Source organism: Falco naumanni, chromosome 3 (genome assembly GCF_017639655.2).
Source record: "Falco naumanni isolate bFalNau1 chromosome 3, bFalNau1.pat, whole genome shotgun sequence".
Lineage (NCBI taxonomy): Eukaryota > Metazoa > Chordata > Aves > Falconiformes > Falconidae > Falco > Falco naumanni.
Genome location: NC_054056.1, coordinates 73,533,032 through 73,553,722, shown reverse-complemented (window position 1 = coordinate 73,553,722; position 20,691 = coordinate 73,533,032). Strand labels below are relative to the sequence as shown.

The 20,691-nt window shown below is 39.9% G+C and overlaps 1 protein-coding gene across 2 annotated transcripts; it reads left to right on the top strand.

Annotated features, from left to right (window-relative positions):
* Window positions 1–1,918: 1,918 nt before the first annotated feature.
* Window positions 1,919–15,436, top strand: LYPLA1 (lysophospholipase 1). 2 transcript variants are annotated; one of them, XM_040586487.1, is made up of 9 exons: window positions 1,919–2,042; window positions 2,629–2,660; window positions 5,794–5,859; window positions 7,314–7,361; window positions 8,169–8,239; window positions 8,824–8,897; window positions 9,602–9,703; window positions 10,304–10,480; window positions 11,908–15,436. In XM_040586487.1, exons 1-9 carry the CDS (start codon window positions 1,974–1,976, stop codon window positions 11,959–11,961), a joined length of 693 nt encoding a protein of 230 aa, XP_040442421.1. In that variant the 5' UTR covers window positions 1,919–1,973; the 3' UTR covers window positions 11,962–15,436. The 2 variants fall into 2 exon arrangements, with proteins under 2 accessions (XP_040442421.1, XP_040442422.1); XM_040586488.1 differs by lacking the exons at window positions 1,919–2,042; window positions 2,629–2,660 and adding an exon at window positions 2,473–2,561.
* The last annotated feature ends 5,255 nt before the right edge of the window (window positions 15,437–20,691 follow it).

Genomic DNA, 20,691 nt, shown 5'->3' with positions numbered 1-20,691 from the left:
AGATGTTTTCAGCAATTCCTTCGGGATTTCAGCAGCTCAGTTCTTTGAACACTTGTAACTGGCAGACTGCCCCATGCCCACATAGGCCATCCCACTACTGTGTGACTCGCCTATGCGTAATCCATGCAGAACTAACATTTCTCCAGTGACCCTGAGCCATGCTAGCAGCCACTGGGAATTCAGGTAACATGGTTCCAGCTATATTGGCTAAAAGATTAAAAATTTGATTTAATTATGAGCAGATTACCGATCTCCTAGCTGGAGGTTCATCAGCACGCCACCTTATGGAACTGACGTTTATGTGGTTAATAGCACGGTAGAGAGGGAAGACAAAACTTTGTTCATGTCCCAAAAAGATGTTCTACAGCAAGAGTCAGGTTCAGCATACTTGATAAGCACCTGGCATAATGTGAAGCTCCTAATTAGGAATCTTTTATGCATAAACTGTATTTTCTTAGACAGATTTGAATTGGGTACAGTACATGAGGCAAGAACGCACACTAGAGATAAATCAAAACACAAAAAGCTACCTGTGAAAATGACCTAATATTAGCAATAAAAGGGATCCCCTGGCATAAATACTATGTATCCAAGCAGCCTGAGGCCGCATGTTTAATGTTACACAGTTGGTGCAAAGGCTTCTCCAATGTATTTCATGAATGCATACTGATGAATACATTAAAGCTGCTGAGCAAAAGCTTTGTGAAAAAATGACCCGGATTGGTATGGAACATGCCAGTGGGAAGGATGTGAAAGAAGCATAGCATGCATTCAGCTGCTGTTTGAGCTGCCAAAAAAGCATCCATGTTAGCCAGATACTGCCTGGCAAATACAATGAGTAGATTGATTTTCTGTGAGTAAATATCTGACAAAGATGTATGGGATAGAAGACAAAGAACAAAGTATTCCATTTTGATCGAAATGTGTTTCCCATACTCATTCAGAGTTGCTCTACGTATTTGGAACAGACTGAAATGATCCAGTAATTTCAATACAGAGTGTCTGAATAGCCTAATACATTTCAAGATGAGTAAGAATCATTAGCTCCTTGGCTGTAAGACAAAAGATTTATTTTGGTGATGAAGGCATCTGATCTGATGAGAACAAATGAGTTCCGTCTAACAATGCACTTTGGTTTATTTGTGCTGGTTTTCCCGTTTCCCATGACTTACTGTTTTATATTTACCTATGCAAGAATACTGTCATATCCCTTTTCCCCTAGGCGTTATAATACAATATAAAGATTATTTTTACAGAAAACACTCAGACCACAGACACATACAAATTATACTATAAAAGTGCAAAATAATCTGGCAGATATGTCTGGCTACTTGAAAAATAGCTTTAACAGTGAAGGGTTTTTTAGTTCAAACCCTTTCGAAACCGCCGGAAACCCAAAGGCAGAGGCAGCTTTGCAGAGCCTGCCTTGTGACCAGCTTGCGCAGCCTGGCGCCTTCCAGTTCAGCGGGCTCCAGCCGGGCTTCCCCGCGGGGCTTCCCCAGCAGGCGCCGGCACACCCGGGGCCTACAGCGGCCGCACCCGGCCCAGGCCGCAGCGCAGTCGCAGCCGCCGCCGCCTCTCGCGGTCAGCAGCCCGGCCCGGGAGGCCGCCTACAAAGCCCAGGGCGGAATCAAGGGTGGCTGCGCCAGCTCCACGTTGATCTTTTACCTCAGCGGCTCCCGCCCCCGGGCGGGCTCACGGCCCGCTGGCGGCAGCAGGTCTCCGCGCCCGCGGGCCGCCTATCCCGCCCGCCGGCGGCCTCCACCGCGGTGCGGGATTGTCCTCGGCGGGGAGCGGGGCAGCGGGCGGTGGGCGCCAGGCCCGGCCCCCCGCCCCCGGCTGCCGCAGCGCCCCCGGCTGCCGCCCGCGCCCCTCCCACCCGCCGCCCGCCTTCCTCCGCCCTCCTGGCCCGGCGCCCGTCCCGCCTCCCCGCTCCTGGCTGGCGTCCCACTGGCCGCCTCGCAGCCCGGTGTATGTGCGGCAACAACATGTCGGCGCCGCTCCCCGCCATCGTCCCGGCCGCCAGGAAGGCGACGGCTGCCGTGAGTGCGGGCATGGAGCGAGCAGCGGGGAGGCGCCGGCCGTCAGGGGTCCGCCCTGGCGGGCAGCGGCCCCCGCCCCGCTTTGTTCTCCGCTGCGGCCCCAGCCGCGGGCGGCGGTCCCGCCGGTCGCAGCGGCCCCGCGGCCTGGGGGCGAGGCGCGCGGGCAGGCCCGGCTGAGGGCGGGCGCCGCCGCCGCCGCCGGGCGGGCGCCTGGCGGGTGGGGTGCGGCGGGGCGGCCCGGCCCGTGCCGCCTGACAGCTCTTCCCCGTTACTCGCCTGCCGGAGCTGGGCCGCGCTTGGGACCGCTCCGAGGCTGGAGTCTGCGCCGGGCCGGGGAAGGTCATCGGTGTCGCCCGGCGAGGCCCGCGGCGCCGTGTGCCGGCCGAGGGCGGGCGCGGCCGCTGATGGCGGCGGGGAGGCCGGGCAGCGGGATCGGGAAGGGACGGGACGGGGCAGAGATTTCCTTCAAGCAAGTCGTATCGTGCTCGAACTGTGCGCGGTCTTGTGCGGGCGGCTGTGGTACGTGGGTTAGCGCGTTTGTTGGGTAGCGATCTTACACCGCTACGGTTTTGTTTTTTTCCTTTAGGTCATTTTTCTTCATGGATTGGGAGATACCGGGTGTGTATTCTGATCCCTTACATACTTAAGTTATTACAGTTTCAGATATAAGGCTGCGTGTTGTAAAGACATGAGCAGTTAAAAGTTACTTGAGCTTCTTCGCCTGCAGTTGAATGCAGCGGCTAACGACAGGTGAAATTTCATGTGTGCTGGAATAATGGTGACAGCTATTCATTTAAAATTTCCGGCATGTCTTCAAAAGCTTTTTCTTCGGGTTTTTCAATCATTTACCTAATTTGGTCTGAATGTGATCCCTCTTTTGTTCTTGAGTCAAATTTGGTGGGAAAAGAAGTCTGTGGGTTTTAGATCTTCCGCTTTCATGAGAGTGGGGTCCTGGTTATTCCTGTGCTTGTCTAGACTTGGGAGTTCTTTTGGGGTTGGTTTGTTTGGTGTGTTGTTCCCGTCCCCCGGACTTGTGGATTGCTGTTTTGCTACTAGGTGCAGTTAATCTATGGTTTCTTCAGTATATCATACTTACATTAAAATCCAGACTCACTCGGTTTATCTAAGCGGGCTCCGAAGCAGTCACCGGATGTCTATGAATTTCTCTGTCTGAAATGCGATCTTCTGACTGCGCCTCCCACTCCCAGCCAATAGCTGTGAAATACCCTGTTTGCCTTGTTCCTGTTACTTCCACATCTGAGTAGAAATGGAGAGTAGGGAATTTCTGGGAGGTGTTCTAAGAGTGGCATAATGTTTCCATTTGAAGCTTGTGTGTGCCGAGATGTAAGCACACATTCATTAAAGACATTAACAAGTTAGGAGTGTGTTGAAACCTTTTTTTGTGGGAGACTTTAAAGGAATTGGCACTTAGATACTGAAAATAAGTAGCGTTAATGTTTCGTCTATTTAGCTCCCTTATGGGCAAAATTGTGTAATATTTTTTAAAGAAATTTGGTTTTGTTACCTGGAACGTGAATATTGTCTCTAGGTTGGAACTTGCAATGCTTAAGGCACAAACTTTTCCTGAAGAACTAAAAAAAAAATCGGCTGTCAAAATTGAAACTTGTGTAACTGGGATACTTAAAAAGGGTCAAGTCCTTGCACTTGACAGTATTGTACAACTGAGGATGTTTGCTCTCATTTGTTGTGCCAACACACCGCCCTGTTTGTGTTATCCTTTTTCCTTTCTGCTGGTTGGATGCAGCTGAAGCAGCAGTACTGCCTGCATCTTGGCACCAAATGTTCAGCAAGTGGTTATAGAATTTTTTTTAGCTTTTGGAATTTGGGTCTTTGTAAGTCTGGCTGATGTGGCTTTGGCAAGGGGAAAAAACCACAGAGATTTGCTCTTTTAACATAAACTGTATTCATTATACAAATGTATTTCCATTTTGATGACAAAGCTAACTCACAGTCTCAAGCTTGCAAATACACTGAGTGTACTGGAATGTATGCATGAACAAGTCATAACACCTCTGTGGAATTATGGTGATTTAGCTATATTTGTTCCTTTAGACCACTGCAGATCAGATTAGCTGAAACGTCCTTTGACGTACTGCCATTTTGAGAAGTAATTAGCAATTTTGTAATCTCCCACAGTTTAAACTGACCAGTTCTACTTCACATGAATTTTTAAATTGCTCACTTTGGTTTACCAACTGTATTTTTTCTACTCTGAGAAGTGTCTAATAGAGCTTATGTTCTTTTTCTCTCTTAGCTCCTATATAAATGGCACTTAAAGATTGGTACATACTTGTCAAAATCTGAACAAAAGGTACAACATAAAGGATTGTTCTAAGGCAGGGGTCCTCAAACTACGGCCCGCGGGCCAGATACGGCCCCCCCAGGGTCCTCAATCTGGCCCCCACTATTTACAGAACCCCCCCCCCTCCCAGGGGTTGGGGGGGAAACCAAGCAGCCGCAGATGACTGCCTGCCACTTCATCCGCGCGCCGGCCCTCTGTTTAAAAAGTTTGAGGACCCCTGTTCTAAGGAGTCTGCGTAAATGTGTATACAATGTTGCTTTCCAAATTTGTCAGATTAATCTTACAGTTGTCTAAAAAAAGTCCCCAAATTCCTATCTGACTTTTTTGTCAGTCATATTTCTGCTTCAGTTTCTTATTTGGCCTTCTCCTAATACTGCAAATACCATGCAATATCACCCACAATTTGTATGTATAAAAGTACTGGTAGGGAGCAGGCTGAGATATACAGCCAGTGTTTCAAATGTCCGTTCTGTCTGTGTGCTTGAAATATCTTTAACTTTAGGTAGCATACATTAACTTTTCAGGATGGTATTAAAATTCAAACTAAACCAAACATGCTTTTGTGGCTTGTCTGCTGTTGGTCTGATTAGTGCAGCTGTGTCACTTATGAAGTCATTAAACATGTTTTCTGCTTAGAATAAACTTCCCAGTATCTAGTTTAGTGGGTGAGTTCGGAATAGAATACTGAGCAGCGAGAAAAATCAGGAAATACAGGTACTATTGAGCATTCTGGAACACCAAATACAGGCTCAGGCAGTGGTTCTGCACAGGTTCAGATTTGGGTCCAGCTCAGCTTATCTCTGTATGAGCCCTGGAGTGAGTCTTTCAGAGCTGTTTGTTTAAATTATGCTTTCCAGTTTTCTGGTTTGTAGGAAGCTTGATAACTCATCTGCCATGCTGATCTCACATTGATCTGGGTATTCACGCATATTCAAGCATGTACTTGAGTTTAAAAAGATAACTGCAATCTGGAGCATTGCTCAGGACTGCGTGAATCTAAGAGCATTTGAACTGAGCCAAAGTTACTAGGTCTGATTGAGTAGGCTGGCTCCACATAGAGTTAGCTTAGATGTCAGTTCACTACTCTCTTATATCAAGAAATGGGGTTCAGAATAAGCAAAGTTGGCTGTGAAGGAAGCTGCCTCAGCTCCACAGGAGCAGCAAAACAGCTGTGCTGCAACTATGATGGTCAAATTAGATAAAGTCTCCCTGGCTTTGTGTATGCAACAAATATGCAGAAGCAGAACAAACCTTTTAAGTTTAGTACTATATTCGTAGCATGCTACAGTTCATATAAATTTTTTCTAGAAATGTGTTTTGATTGATCTAATCCAGCACATTTCATACTTGGTCTGTGCTGTTGCACTGACGTAGAAGTAAGAGCTGAGGCAAAACATAAATGCCGTTTAATGTATTTTTTGTTAACAGGCATGGATGGTCAGAAGCGCTTGCAGGTATCAAGAGCCCCCATGTGAAATACATTTGCCCACATGCGTAAGTTTGTAATTTTTCTTGTTTTACCTTTTTCTGTAGAGTTACGCACTAATACACTTGCACAGATGATGAAGTCAAATATGATTTGGATGTCTCTGCATTTTGTTTATATGTTAAAAAAATACTCTAAAATGTTGATAATATTGTTAGTGTGTGAGTTACTTTAGGTCAAATCTGCATTTTTATTCATATTTTGCTTTTGTAACTATTTCAGAATGAAAACATTTGGAAAGTTTTATGTGCAAAGTTAGATTATTTTGACTTTGTTTTCACTGAATTGAGTTGTTTTGTTGCATTTTCTTTCCCTCCAACATTCAATTGTGAAAAGCCAGTGTTACAAGGAGCAGGTTTTGTATTTTATTGACCATTAAATATACTTTGTATTAGATACATGTACTTCTTAAACTTAGGTGCATAGATGAAATTTCCCTGTTACCTACAGAAAGTTTCAAAGATTCACAGAATATTTGTATTTTCAGCAAATAATGCAATTTGAGCTGTTCTCGTGCAGTTTGAGAAGTGAAATACTTCTGAGCAGTGTCAGGAATCAGTAAATAAATTAAGATCTATGTGGTATTTACTTAATGATAGAAAAACTAATTAAGTATAATCTTGAATTTATTTTAACACAAAATCCAGATTGTCTTTTGCTCCAACAGTCTTGGGAGACATGGAGCATGGATAATAGGGAGATAAGTAAGCGATGTTTTGGTGTATTACTGATTACTGGGCTGTGATTTATTTATTTCTTTTACCACATGGCCACGCTTTGCTGAGCCGTACAAAAAGAGCTTAGTGATATCTGCTGTTGTCTTTGCTTGCCCTTTGTCTTCTTTCTTTCCCCGCAGAACTTAAGTTCCTCAGTTTCAGTAGATTAGAACTATAGCTGGATTTGATCCATGGCATGGTCCATTGATGTTGTTTTGGTAAGACAAATGCACCATAAGGGTGGGAATGTGTCCTGCAGTGAAGGCAGGCCTTAAGCAGACTCAGTTGTTGTGAGAAGCACGTGTGGCCAGACTTGATCCACCACTATGCTGCATTTGGCTGCTTCCTTAGGTTTGCTGCTGCTGCTGCATAAGGTGTCTTCATCCACTGAGCATGTGTATGGAACTGTGATACTTAGAAATAACTGAATGAGGTGGAGATATATATATATGTATATATAAAATATGTATGTGATATATGTGCAGTCACACACACATATATATGAGCTGTCCATTAATGTTTTGCTTGCTTTCCATAGAATGGTAATTCAATCCTGAATATTAAATGTGTTTGGGCTGGCAGGTTTCAAGAGAGATTTCTTGAAAAGATGCTACTAAGTACCTAATGTTAATTATGGTTTAAAAGTAAGACAAAATTAGAGATATGTAATTTCATGACATAGCTGCATATTCATTATTAAATTTCAGTATATGTCTTAAGTCAGTGGTGTTCATTCTCATTTCTAGGCCAGTTATGCCAGTTTCTTTGAACATGAACATGGCTATGCCATCGTGGTAAGTATTTGTTCAATTGCAGATGATTCTAATGAAAAGATATCTAGGCGTTTGAACTCATTGTTCTTAATTAAAAATCATGAACAACCAGAAGGGCTGGTTTTAATCACATGGAAGTATAAAAGCTTTTTGCTTTAGTTCTGTTACTATAAAAGGGCTTTCATGAGTATGCTCTCTACTTGTGTGTCTGTGGTAGTGGTTATTCCTCAGGACTAATCTGTATGTCTTAAAATATAAACCCTAATTTATTTTACAAGTATAGTCTGGAGTCTGTGTTGTGTATGAATTCATAGTCAGTAGTAGTAGAGTTTATTGCTACTAGTGAGTAATATTTGGTGGAGCAGTAGAATATCTAGAAAGTGTTCTTTAGAACATCTATTCTGAATAGAGAACAAGAAAAATATGGTAGATTTCAGTGGTCTTAAACTAGTCCTCCTCAGGTTTGTGGGTTTTTTTCCCATCAAGTAACTTGTGCTTGTTTTTCATATATTTCTTCAAATGGTATTCTAATTTTGTACCTGCAACTGATAAATTGAAATTCCTGCTGATATTTTTGGAGCGAATATCAAAACATAGCTGTTTAATCTGTAAATTACAGAAGATAAAACTCAGAAAAGGTTTTTTTACTAGATCTAGCCTTTTAGCCACATTCACAGATTGTTCGCTATTTCTTGTAATCTGTACGTGGTTGGTACTAAATGATGTTAGCTACACATTTTTGTGTGGAAATTATCTCAATTTTATTATTTGTGTTTTAAGTGGAATGGATGCTCTAATGAGTAATGCTCTTGTTGATGTTTTTGTAAGGTTTGATATCATTGGACTCTCTCCAGATTCACAGGAAGATGAAGTTGGGATCAAGCAGGCAGCGGAGAATGGTATGCTTAGGAATGCTTTTTATCTCTTAAAAGTACTTCCATGCATTCTTAAAGATGAATTATCAGTCTGAAACAGATTTGTCATTGACAGAATTGTTAGGGAAAGTAATATGTATATACTGTATTATTGTTGATCAAACTTTAGCTAAGTGCATTGTTTTTGTTTTCTTCTAAACTTCATGAGTAAGTAGAGTAATTCACCAGTATAAACACTTCATATCTCAAATAAGAAAGGGACATGGTAAGCTTAGTGTATTTTTGTTTTTAAGACCTTCTGAGTAGCACAGCAGGTTAGAGCTGTATGAGCATCCACTTATGATGCTGGATAGTTAGGAGAGGGATACCATCTTCCTGCCAGTGGGGCTTTTGTGAGACATACTTGCATGTTTTTCTCTTTGGAAATGATGCAGTGGCACTGGAATTTCTGATCATGCTCTAGATCCTTTGAAGCTTTTTGTTGTATAGCAAACTAGATTTTCCTTTTGCTAACTTTCTGTTGACATCGGGGAGAGGGTCTCTTTCCTCTTCTAGACTTTCTACAGAATGGAGTAGTTTTTTACTACGGGCCTTTATTTATGTTGCAGTTAAAGCACTGATAGATCAAGAAGTAAAAAATGGAATTCCTTCTAATCGAATTATTCTGGGAGGCTTTTCTCAGGTAAGGTATGGTTGGAAAGAACTCTGTCTTTCTAAGGAAGTAACCTACCTTTCCTAACGTGGGAAACCCAGATACCTGAATTGAAAAGAGCTGATGTTATGTGCTTCTAAAATTGTAAGATGGTATTTTCCTTTGCCTTATCAAATGAAGTTTTTTATGCAAATAATTAGTATTCACGGGAAAATAAACGTGTGTGGAAAAAAGTACTAAAATTAATAGTCTATGTAAAGTCTTTATGCATATAACATACATAGCTTTGCTTGAAAATCTTTTTAGTATTTCTAGTTTAACTTTAATTTGATAGATATTTGATGGTCTGGATTTATTTGGGAAATTCTTCTCTTCATACTTGTAAGACATCTGTGGTAGGGTCCATACACCAACTCCCCAGTCTGCATGCAAATAAATTAAAATATTAAAGCAGTGATAATACTGTTACGATTGGTCATGCTTCATTTAATGGTTTTTTGGTCCCCCTCCCCAGCTGCTAGAAGTAAATTTGCTGGTTTACTTCTGCGTTGATCACGTGGGCTTGAAGAGGGAAACAAGGCACAATAAATGTTATACAGGAATACTGGTTTTAGTATAGGTTCTAAGGAAGAATAGATTGAAATAGAAATAGGCTTTTAAAGGAGAACCAGATATCTTGAAACAAACATTAAAAGGAATGTTACCATTCTAATACTTGCATCTCTTCATCTTAGGGAGGTGCTTTATCATTGTATACAGCTCTTACAACACACCAAAAATTAGCAGGTGTTGTAGCCCTCAGCTGTTGGCTTCCTCTGCGGGCTTCTTTTCCTCAGGTATTTATGTTTCTTTCCTAAGCTAATTTGCACTTGGGGAATGGGTATATCTGAAGATTCTATCTTGTGCAGGAATTAGGGGCCATCGTTAGTTGTTACCAAATACTAACAGTTGTTTGATAACTTAAAAGTTTTTAAAATAGGGCACTAGAGTTTTAGAGTTTGGCAAGTAGGGAAAATGAGGAAATACTCTGTAGATATCGCTACTTAAAATGACATTCCTAGAAAACTTAAAGGATATAGCAGATTTTCCTGGAAGATAAGTTTACTATTTGCCAGTTGTTCCATCTGCAAGGCTCTATCTTATTAGAGACTAGGTTAAACAAAGTATCAGATTTTTTTTACTTGGCCAGAAATTAAATTCTTCTGAAATTAGCACCAAGATTTTACTTCCAGGTTTTTTAACTGTGTTGTCAGACACAGAGGTTGCTTCACAAGGAACTTGCAGACTTTACATTGGGGTTTTTTCCTTAAGAATTCTACTTACTTGTCATGCCACAGGGCACAGTGCCATGGGGTTATTTTATTGTGAAGATGTTAGCCTTACCTCCACTTACATTCCCTTTCTTCTCTTCTGCCCTCTAACTCCACCCCTAACAGGGCCCTATCAGTGGTGTCAACAAGGAGATTGCTGTTCTTCAGTGCCACGGGGACTGTGACCCATTGGTTCCTTTAATGTTTGGTTCTCTCACTGTTGAGAAGCTAAAGAGCATGATAAATCCAGCCAACATAACCTTCAGGACTTATTCTGGCATGATGCATAGCTCATGTATTGAGGTAATTTTCTGATGATACAGTGTTTTAGCTGGGTCTGTATTTTAATTTTTTTCCTCTCAAAACATATGTATTAGGTGTGGGGTTTTGGGGTTGGCTAGGTGTTGTGCTTTGTTGTTGTTATTGATGGTTTTTTTGTTTTTTTTTTTTAATAAGTCCTTGATGCTACTGACTTATTTTAGTAAGTAACTGAATGCATGGCTGAAAAAGCATCCAAGGCAAAAGTTTGCATGACTAGTGGGAATGCCCTCAGAAGATTGTGTTTTTGGGACTAGACTAGTTAGTCTATAAATTACTCTTTCCCCCCCTTCCCACTTAATTTTAATTAATTGCTTACTATAAAAAAATAAAAATCACTGAATTGGAAGGCACATTCTCACAGCATAAATCCAGCTTGGTGTTTTGGAGAGAAGAATCCTGTTAGTTCTGTGGATGGAGGCACTGAAGGAACTGGGAGAGAGGGTTGACACTGTGGAAGAGGCAAGCTCAGAACCTGTATTTCTAGTCCTGGCTCAGCAGGCAGCTGAGCTGATGTAATGGCCTGCTCCTGCCAGAAAGGGGTGGACCAGTTCCCTCTGCTCATGACCCTGTGGCCCTCTTCCTTGCATCAGCTCTGGGACTGATCAGAAATTTCTTTCAACCATTGAACTTGCTAAAATGGCAAAAGCTGCTGGTTTCAGTTTTTGCAGCTGTAGTGAGCTGAAGCATCAGAACTCACACAAAGTGTTAGGAGCAAGAAACAGAAGAGCATGCAAGGAACAGATCTGCCATTTGTCAGCAGCAGTAATTTGTTGATATTGCTGCATCTTGTGGGAGCCGTACCTTTGGACAGCCCCTTTGGGACATTTACACAGTTGTATTGCATTTAGGTAGTGATAGCATTGAGTTGTCTCACAAATGTATTAATAACGTGCTCTTTCTTACAACATTGACTTAATTTAAAAAAGAATATTTTTAACATGGATTGGTTTCCCAGCCTAGTTAGCTGTATTGCTTTTCCTTAGGGAAGGAAGCATCGTAAGGGTGAAATGGAATAGTTAAGAGGAGCTGCTGGCTTCTCACACTGCTGCTAACTTGCAGAAGTTTGAAGTATAGATTAAGCCATGGGCTTAGCTACATTTCAATCCTATCCATGCTCAGCCTGCTGCTATTCAGATCACTTGATGATTAATATGTAGCTTACCTGCTGAACCTCAGAGAGAGAAGGATAGAAGTCTTTGCTCTTTTTCCTCTATTTTGCCTCTTCTGAGTACCTAGAAGAGTTATTAGCCTTGACTTGTGTGCAAAGTGGTATGACTCTATCAAGTATCGAATTACTCAATATTTGTAGCTGGGCTGCACATTATAACTGAAATGTTGAAACATGATTGTATAGCTGAATGTATATTAACAGGGAACTTCAACTAATATATACTTTTATCTTTAAACAGGAAATGATGGATGTAAAACAGTTCATAGACAAACATCTACCTCCCGTAGACTGAAATGATATGTGAGAAGCCTTCTATATAAATACACCAGCATCAACTGTGGTAGAGTGTTAATCTTTTCATATGCCCAATAAGAAGCATTACTTCTATACCTGCAGTGTTACTACTGTGTTGCAAATTTATACTTAAGATGAGGGTTAAATAATACACGTGTACAAGAAATGATCTGATCATCTTTTCAGTATTAATCATACACTGTTGGGACTACACGAATGCGGCAGCTAGGTAACAATGGCAGAATGTAACCTAAGCATACTGTTTTAAGAAGTCTGATTTTTTTTTTTTTTTTATTGCAGAATTTTAGAGTATTTGTACAAGCAATTTAAATTCTAATTGTAGGTGAGCAACATAAATGCAACCAGTTTAGGTATACTTGAGACATGATTTGTTCTTAATACTCACTGAAAACATATTAAAATGTTTCCTTTATGTAAAGGATGCGTGAAGTACACAATGTGTAACGTAGTGGGCATATGATGGTCGAATAAATGCTACCAAGGACAAAGCTTTAAAAATTAAATGTGAATTGTTACTCCAGATAAGAAAGGTTGTTCTGCTGTAATGGCTAGAAGTCAGTGGAAGTATTTCTTATATTTAAACCACCTCAATCTTTAATTGTTTTCGTATAGGTAGATATTTTTTGGAAATTCTAAAGGGACTTATTTCTTGTTAAACTGTCATTTGTCATTTATTGTCTGTCTCTTAAAACTACCATAAACTCATGTCAAATGCTGACTTGAAACAGAATTCTGAGGAAGTGCATAGGATTAATTTGAGTTTAATTTAAAAATTACGGTTTTCATATTGAATATTCATCTTGTGCTTTTAGTCTTTGTAGCTTTCATTTGTGCAGAAATGTTGATACATTTCATGTGAGCAATTCCAGCATATAGTTTTGATTTTTCTGTCTGTTTTGGAATAATTAACTGAAAATAATGCTGTGTACTGTTGAAGTCTTGCCTGTAACACAGACGTTGACTAATCTGAATTCTTTATTAATAGAAATAGAAGTGCATTTGGGATATAACTTAAACTTTAAATTGATCCCTTCAAATACTTTTTTTTTATTGCATGTTGAGACTTGAGTTTTTTCTGAAAAAGAACAGAGCATTTTATTTTCAAATATATCACTCTACATTTCCCTAGATCAGTATAGCGTAGTAATATGAAGACCTACTATAGGAAAAAAGTAAATCTGCAAGATACAGAATGTCTTTTATCTCAGAAGCTTAAAATTGTAGGATGCACTGGATTACAGAATTTGATGCACACTCGAGAGTTTTTTGGTTAAGAGACATAATTTACTTCTGGAAACAGCTATTCTTCTGAGTTCAGAGGTTGTCACACACTAGGAATGTTTAAAAAATACAGAGCAGTTATTACTACATAATGTGCTGCGTAACAGTGCTCCATACTCTAATATGTTTGCAAACAAAGAATATTCCTGTTTGGGATGCCTCTGTGGTGTCAGCACTGTGCTTTGTACCTGCATTTTAAGGTACTTTCTCCTCTCCTTGCTTAATCATTAATCAAGCGGTCCTCTCACAGTGTCTATGAATTTACATCTGAGGCATCTAACAGTACAAGTGCATAAATGGAGAATTACGCCTTTATATCCCTTCTTAAACACAACTGCTGCCAGAAATCTGACTTGTTCACCTAGTGTGAGTTTCAGTTTTCAGTGATTTTTTTTTTTTCATATGTATTGCATTTCATTTTTTGGAAGTTGTTTTTGTTTTGTAATCCAGTTTCTCTGGAACTCAAACATCTCAGTATGTAAAATTGAAAAGAAGTTTATTTCTAAATGGTATTGAAATATCTTTGGGAATTCCATCTGTGTGGTTGAGAAGGCATGTTTATTAACTTTGAAGTTTTAATTAGTCTTTTCTCTCAGTCGCTCTGTTCTATAGACCTGCCAATTTGTGTTTCAGTTAATTTAGTTCACAGAAGAAAGCATAATATTTTTATTGTAGTTGTGCCAAAGTTTTGTTGAGAAAACAATATGTCCTACCTTAGAGTTATTCCCAAATTACATTAGGTAGTTTTGCAGTCCTGCTGAATTGCAAACTTGGTAAGCAAACTATATGTTATTTCTCCTAGCTTTTAGATTTATCTTCATTCCTGTTGTCTAAATGATTCCCTGAATATTGGCATGTTTCCAGAGTTCTTGCACAAGCTTCTAATTTTTTCCTTTATTATTTCCTTGTTCTGTTTGTAAATTGTTTGATAATGCTGTTTGGCTCTCTCGTTCAACTTCTAGTTGTGCTCATTTCACATATTTTTTTTCTTCTGTTAGAATGAGTTTGAAAAGATATTTCTGAGATGTTAAAATGAAATAAGTTTTAGCTTTATTCTGTGTTAGTTTCATAGCAGTTTCTTCAGTTTGGTGAATGTGTTCACAACTTGCAGTCAGTTTCTAGTATTTACACATTTTAATTGAAGTCAGTTTCAACTATCTCTATGATGCTTTCATATGTTTTTCTAGAAATGCTTTATAAGCTGACTTCGTTCAAATATTCAGCTATCATAACCAGATTCTTTTTTATACTGTTGTTTTGCTCCTTGCTTTATCTGGAAAGGGCTGTGTAACCAAAGTAAATGTAAGTAAATGTTACAACTTACTCTGAATTTCTGTATTCTAGGAAGAAGTCTCCTCAAGTTTGTTTTGTTTTGTTTTGTTTGTTTGTTTTTTTGAGGGGAGTGTATGTGTGTGTTGTAGTTGGAGGTTTTTAAAGAGCCCAGAAGCTAGAGGAAATGTCAAGGATGTGTCCTTCCATATTACAGGGCGTATATTCAGTTTCTGTCCTTAACTTCCTGGCTGCTTGGAAGGCTGTGTGTATAATCTTGTAGCTGAACTGCTTCCCTACCTGAAGTGATTTGATGCTGGGATTGTTGTCATAACTGCATGTAGTTTTAGGCTGAATGATGGCTCAGCCTGGTGCGGTGGTTTTCATAATACTCTGTTTAAATGGAGAAGTTGGATTGTCAGTGTTCTAAATGTGAATGTCCTATCTTCGTAAACTACAATTTGAAACTGTCCAATAATTAAGTTTGGTTTTTGTAATGTTAGACTTTCCCCAAAATGGGATGATGTCTGTCAAACCTGCAAAAGCATTGATATGAAATACCTTGCTTGCAGATTGGTTTGTTTCAATGGGTATCTAACTCCCTAATCCGTTTTAAATTTCAAAATGGTACTTAAATTTGACTGTAGTTTTGTGCAGTCAGAAGTCTGACTTCTTGTTGGAATATGTTGCCCACTTCTTAATAGACGTGTTGAATTATGTATTATAAGCCAAATCTTCTAGCCATTCTTGGGGTGAACCTGTGCTGGGTTCCATACTGTGGTGAGGGGTGTATAATTTGGTCTCTTCTTCCTGTCTTGTATAATTACAACACAGTAGACTGGTAAAAATACTGTACGCTGTAACTGGTATTAGAACTGTTAATTAAAACATGTTCTCTCTAATGGAGTATACTGCACTTCATTGAAATCATTAGGCTGCATCTTTTATGTAGAGGTGCTATTTCTGTTCATGGATATGACTGAGAACAAACTATGTTAATGAAGCCATATGTACAAGGCCTGTGTAACTTAAATTTTGTAAAGAAATACTGAACGCTTACTCTTTGTGTTATGAAATATGAGCCATTTATATTTAATATAGACATTTAAGATTTAATTACTTAGTTTACTCATATTATTTATTGTAAGAAATCTTAATTTTGGAAATTATTTCTGTAGTAGGGAAAATGTGAAAATTTATATCATTGTGAAATAAATTTCAATCAGCATTTGGGCAAGTACTGAAGACTCAATACTTACCTAAAAGAAATCGAGCTTTCATGTCCTGTGAAACAGGCACTTTAGAGGCTTCTTGCAGATATGTTATGTGGTAATGTATGCATGATTCTATAATATGAAGGAATGATGATTTGAAGTTACTGAAAAGAAAAGGAAAAAAAATGTTATGTCTTGCTGCCTTGTTGAGAGAATGCTAAGTGTGATCTCATTGTTTTTCATATTCTGGGTTAATTTTATTTTAACTTGTTTTCTTGGTATTTGCAGTAATCTTAGAAGGTAGAGGAAATTAAAATGTTTTCTAGTAGCCTTACTCTAGGACACTAAAGAGCCAAAGTCTTCTCACTGTGTATTGCTACACCTTTAAAGCTCTGGAGGTTCTGCTGTGTCGGACAGCCTTTGAAGTTACGTGAGGTTTGGCATACATACCACTTAACATATTTGTTTAACAAGCAGTTTTCAGGTCAGGCATTATGTACACTCTTTAGGTTAAGTAATATTTGAGGCTGATCAGGGGTATATGTAGTGTGGGGCACTCAGGGAAAAATTTGAGATTATCTGTAAAGGGGTCCTGAGAGGGAATGAGGTGTACACGTAGAAGGTAGACTTCCTGCCTTAAGCAGTTTAAGGCAACTAAAAGGCTGCTTGTCTCCATAGAATGTGGTGTCTAAAAGTCATTGTGGAGTACACTTAGGAAGTTCCTGAACATGTGGAAATACACGATCGATGCAGTGCTGTATGTGAATATATTATGGCAAAATAAGAGTCTAAGAATAGCTAGTAATAATAAAGATGCAATATTATACAGAGTAATTTGTCGGTTTATATTTTATGAAAAACTTCTTGAGTAATGTTCAGTTTCTATTTATTTTCAGCCCTGGCATCCCTGGGGAGATAATTGTGAGGAGAAACATTGCCTAGATTTAGCATAGTAAAAAAATTTACAATGTACTATTGTATTAAACTTCGTCAAATATAGTATGGGACCACTGGTGTAAATGAAGAAGGTGACTCTTCAGTATTTTTCAGAATGTTGGTTGATTAACTTGGAAATGGGAATCTTTGAAGAATAATAGCTGTAGAACAGATCCTCCTCTCTTTTTTTCTCCCCCTCCATTTTCATTGCTTGCCACTCTCCTGTTACCTCTGTATTTGGGATAACAGGTTTTATTAATTATCTTTGAGTGGAACAAGTACCTTTATTGTAGCTGATTAAAGCTGATTTAAATGAAGTATAATTTAATGGGCACCCACACAGTGAATCGGTAGATAATGGTTTTCTCTTTGTTCCAATTACTAGAATAGAGCAACCCATTGCCTCCTTTTTTCTCTGCAAAGCTGGTAAAACTTAAAACTTCTAGCCAGTTTGCTGAGGTGTAGTGGAACCTTGCTTCAGGATAAGTGGGAGGTTTAGCTTCGGTGTGGGGAAGGTAAACTTCCCTCAGGGGTTGTGGAAGGGTTTGGTTTTTTTTTTTTTTGTTTTGTTTGTTTTTAAGGCTGCTTGTCAGCATTAACAGATGGAGTCTAAAGTTGGAGTCTGAATGTTCCCTGGTTGTGAATGTGATTAAACTCTTAAAGTAGCTTCTGCGTGAAATCATTTGCTATGTCATAGTATTTAAAATTATTTGGGGGGATCTTTAAAAGGCTTAAATATTTTCAGTCTATGTACAAAAAACAAGTAGAGGTTGCCCCAGAATAGTCTCATAATGTGACCTTAAACAAACCCAAAACCCAAACCAAAACATTTTCTTAAGTATTTTTTTATATTTAAATGCCTCCAGATACTGCTTCTAAGTTGAAAGAAGTGAAGACACTTTGAAAATTAACTTAATAACATACTGCAAACACCAGAAATTGAAAATGATACTTGGTATAACTTCAGGCCATACCATTATGATCTAGAGCTAGTGTGAGGAATTAAATAAAAAAACCCTCAACCCATCTGTTGAATAACCATCAAAACAACTAATCAAGATACATGCTACTGTTTCAGAAATTTTTGAGGAAAATCTTGCTGTTAATGAGGAATCAGAACTTCCATTTACTGCAGCTCCCCTTATGCATCTGTGTTTGGACTCATCTCTTCTTCCCCTGCAAAGGTTGGGGATCATTTGGCTGATTCAAACCAACTGACATTCTGTTTTGGTAGACCTAAGTCATTGTTACGCTGAGGGCTCAAATAAAGAGGAGAGGCATAATAGGTATAACGCATGGTTACATAAAACGTTTTGGAATGCTGTGAATGTTATATTTTGCATGGTTGTGTTAACACTTGGTTAGAGAAGCTTTTTCCATACAGAATGTTAGTCCTGAAAATGGAGGATTTCAGGTGCCTTGGTAGGAGTTCAGAGATCCTTCACTACAAATTTTGTGTCTGCTACTGTTTGCCTCCTCCCGCAGTTTCTCAAGATGCTGTCCATGTCAAATGAGACTAGTCAGTAAAAATCCAAAACATTTAGTATGTGCACCCTCTTAGGAAAGCCTTCTCTGCCTATTAAGCCTTACTATTGTGGAAGGTCCTGTGGCCCAGCAAATGACAGACTCTACTGAGTTAAATGCAGGCTCCTTGCAGCAGCAGGTGTATGGTACCTTTTAGAAAATGTTACAAAAGAATGGTGAGAACATGCTCTAACGGGTGAATGCAGTGCAACAAGTAGTGTGTTTTTTCTTTTTACTAATGGGCTTCTATCAGAGAAGCTAAACAGAAAGAAAAAGTTTGCATAGTTTAACTTCTGTTTGGTGTCTTTTCCCTCTCCTACTGTTCTTCGGACTTACAGAGGCATGTTACAGGAGAGATTGATGCTGTACAAAGCTGCTTGGTTTAGAACCAGCTGAAAGAGAATAACCATGGAGAGTGCTGTGTATTTCTTTATTCCAAAGAATTACTGTCCCGAGGATGATAGAGCAGCTAATATAAAGAATCTGGTTAGTACGGGTTCAGTTAATCATTCAGATATTCTATCATACAGTACAAATAATGTGAGCTGTATTTTGTTTTCTTTTAATGCATCCATTCGCAAAGAAAGGATATGCGTTGCCATCTAGTTAGTTTTTGATTTCCCTACTGAAATACTTCTCTGATGCTACTTTTATTAGTTTAGGTCTTAAACAATCATGATGTGCTTTCCCTTTATGGTCCTGTAGCAGGCCTTTTACTAGTGCTATATATCATTTAATTTACAATTATTTTTTCCTTACCTGATATATTTTGGATGTTAATACATTTGATCTGCATTTTTAAACTCTTTCCAGGCATATCCAATGAAGAAGGTGTAGAATTGTATTTTTAAAATAAATTAATACTGCAAGTCTTCATTCCAGAACTTAATTATGTTCAAACTGACCATACTGACTGATTTGAGATTTCTAATTTTCTGATAATTTTATCCCTGACCTAACTTGCACCTACTGTAGAAACACGTACAAGCTTGTTTACAGTTTAGTGTGCAACAGCTCTCGGCTGATACACTGTGTACTGCTGTTATCATTGATGTGCTTGTGGGAAAAATGATTGCCTTCATTTGAGATTAGCTTCTTATTTAACTTGAATTGATCATTACAGGTGCTAGGTTACTGCATCTAGACAAAATGGAATTAAACCTGAACTGGCATGATCCCTTAAGTGTTGTGGTGAGCACTGCTATTTTATTTTATTTCTCCCCAAAGTCTGTCCCTGAAAGAAAAGGTATTCTTTTCCTTAAGGAATCATTCCTTTTTCATTTTGGGTTTTTTTTCCCCCTTTGGGCAGAAGAAACAAAAAAGCTGCAGACAAAAGTTTCTGTATGCTTTTGGCCAGTTCATGGCCCAGATCTAACCTGTGGGAAGATCCTGTCTAGGTCCCTAATAATTTTAATTGCTTCTAGTATGTCTGTATGTGCAGGCCTTTCAGCTGGCGGATGCTGTGACCATTGTGTGCATTGAGTGTAATGTAGAAGTGCCTGAAACACACCTGTCTCTATATGGCTTCAAAATACAAGACAGTCTTCCTGTGAAGTATGTGACACATAAATGCAGTGGCAGTTCTTGCTGTAATTACTTCTTTGAGTGTCGTTTCAAGGAAAACGCCTATCTCACCTGTTCTCCAAAGTGCACATATTTTACAGTCCTCAGTTTACAACTCAGGCACCCACAGCATTCCGCTGCTTGCTAATAATAGATTTGAGCAGCATGCATAAGCACCATCCCGGATCTTAGTAGGAGATAATCATTCTGCAACCTTGAAGATATGCTTACCATCTTGTTGGAGTAAACATGCCTATTTTACAGCGAAAATGGTTTAATGACGCTGTTGTTCTCAACAACCAATCACAGTAACAAGGCATATAACTCGATGAACAGAATTTAATTGATGGTACATAATATAAATTTGTCTAACTTTTAAAATGTGTTATGTCCTGCTGGAACATATACGAGATTTAGACTAGCTTTAAGACTTAGCAGCACTGTAGCACGTTACAGTGTGACACCTGCCCGTTGGAAAAGTTTATCCCCAACTCCGTTGTGCTGGCTCTGAACTCATAAGCCCCACACTCGCTCTAAGATTGCAAAGGGAGATCCTCGCTCCATTTTATACAGAAGTAACTCTCCTAGGGACAGACGTTCAGGGAAAACCGTTTCCGTTGCGGGGAAGAGGGGGTCTTCTGTCCATGTGAAGCTAGCAAAAGCAGGGCGGCTGTGAGCCGAGCCTTCCGGCGGCGCGGAGAGGGCGGTGGGCCGAGACGGGCCGGCAGCGCTCGCTGCCCGCAGGCCAGCGCCAGCAGCAGCGCGGCGAGCCGGGGCGGGCGAGGCGCTGTACGAGGTCGGACCGTTTAACGGCGCCTCCGCTGTGTCCGGCTTTGCGGGGGGCGAGGCCGCTCCCGCCGCCTCACGGCCCCGCCCCCGCGGGCTCGGCCTGCCGCAGCGCTGCCTGGCTCCTGCGGCCG

Excerpts from the sequence above, each read along its gene's own strand:
- LYPLA1 (XM_040586487.1), top strand. The coding sequence starts at position 1,974 with ATGTGCGGCAACAACATGTCGGCGCCGCTCCCCGCCATCGTCCCGGCC. Across the intron at positions 2,661-5,793 it reads CATGGATTGGGAGATACCGG|GCATGGATGGTCAGAAGCGC; the intron begins GTGTGTATTCTG and ends TTTTGTTAACAG. Across the intron at positions 7,362-8,168 it reads AACATGGCTATGCCATCGTG|GTTTGATATCATTGGACTCT; the intron begins GTAAGTATTTGT and ends TGTTTTTGTAAG.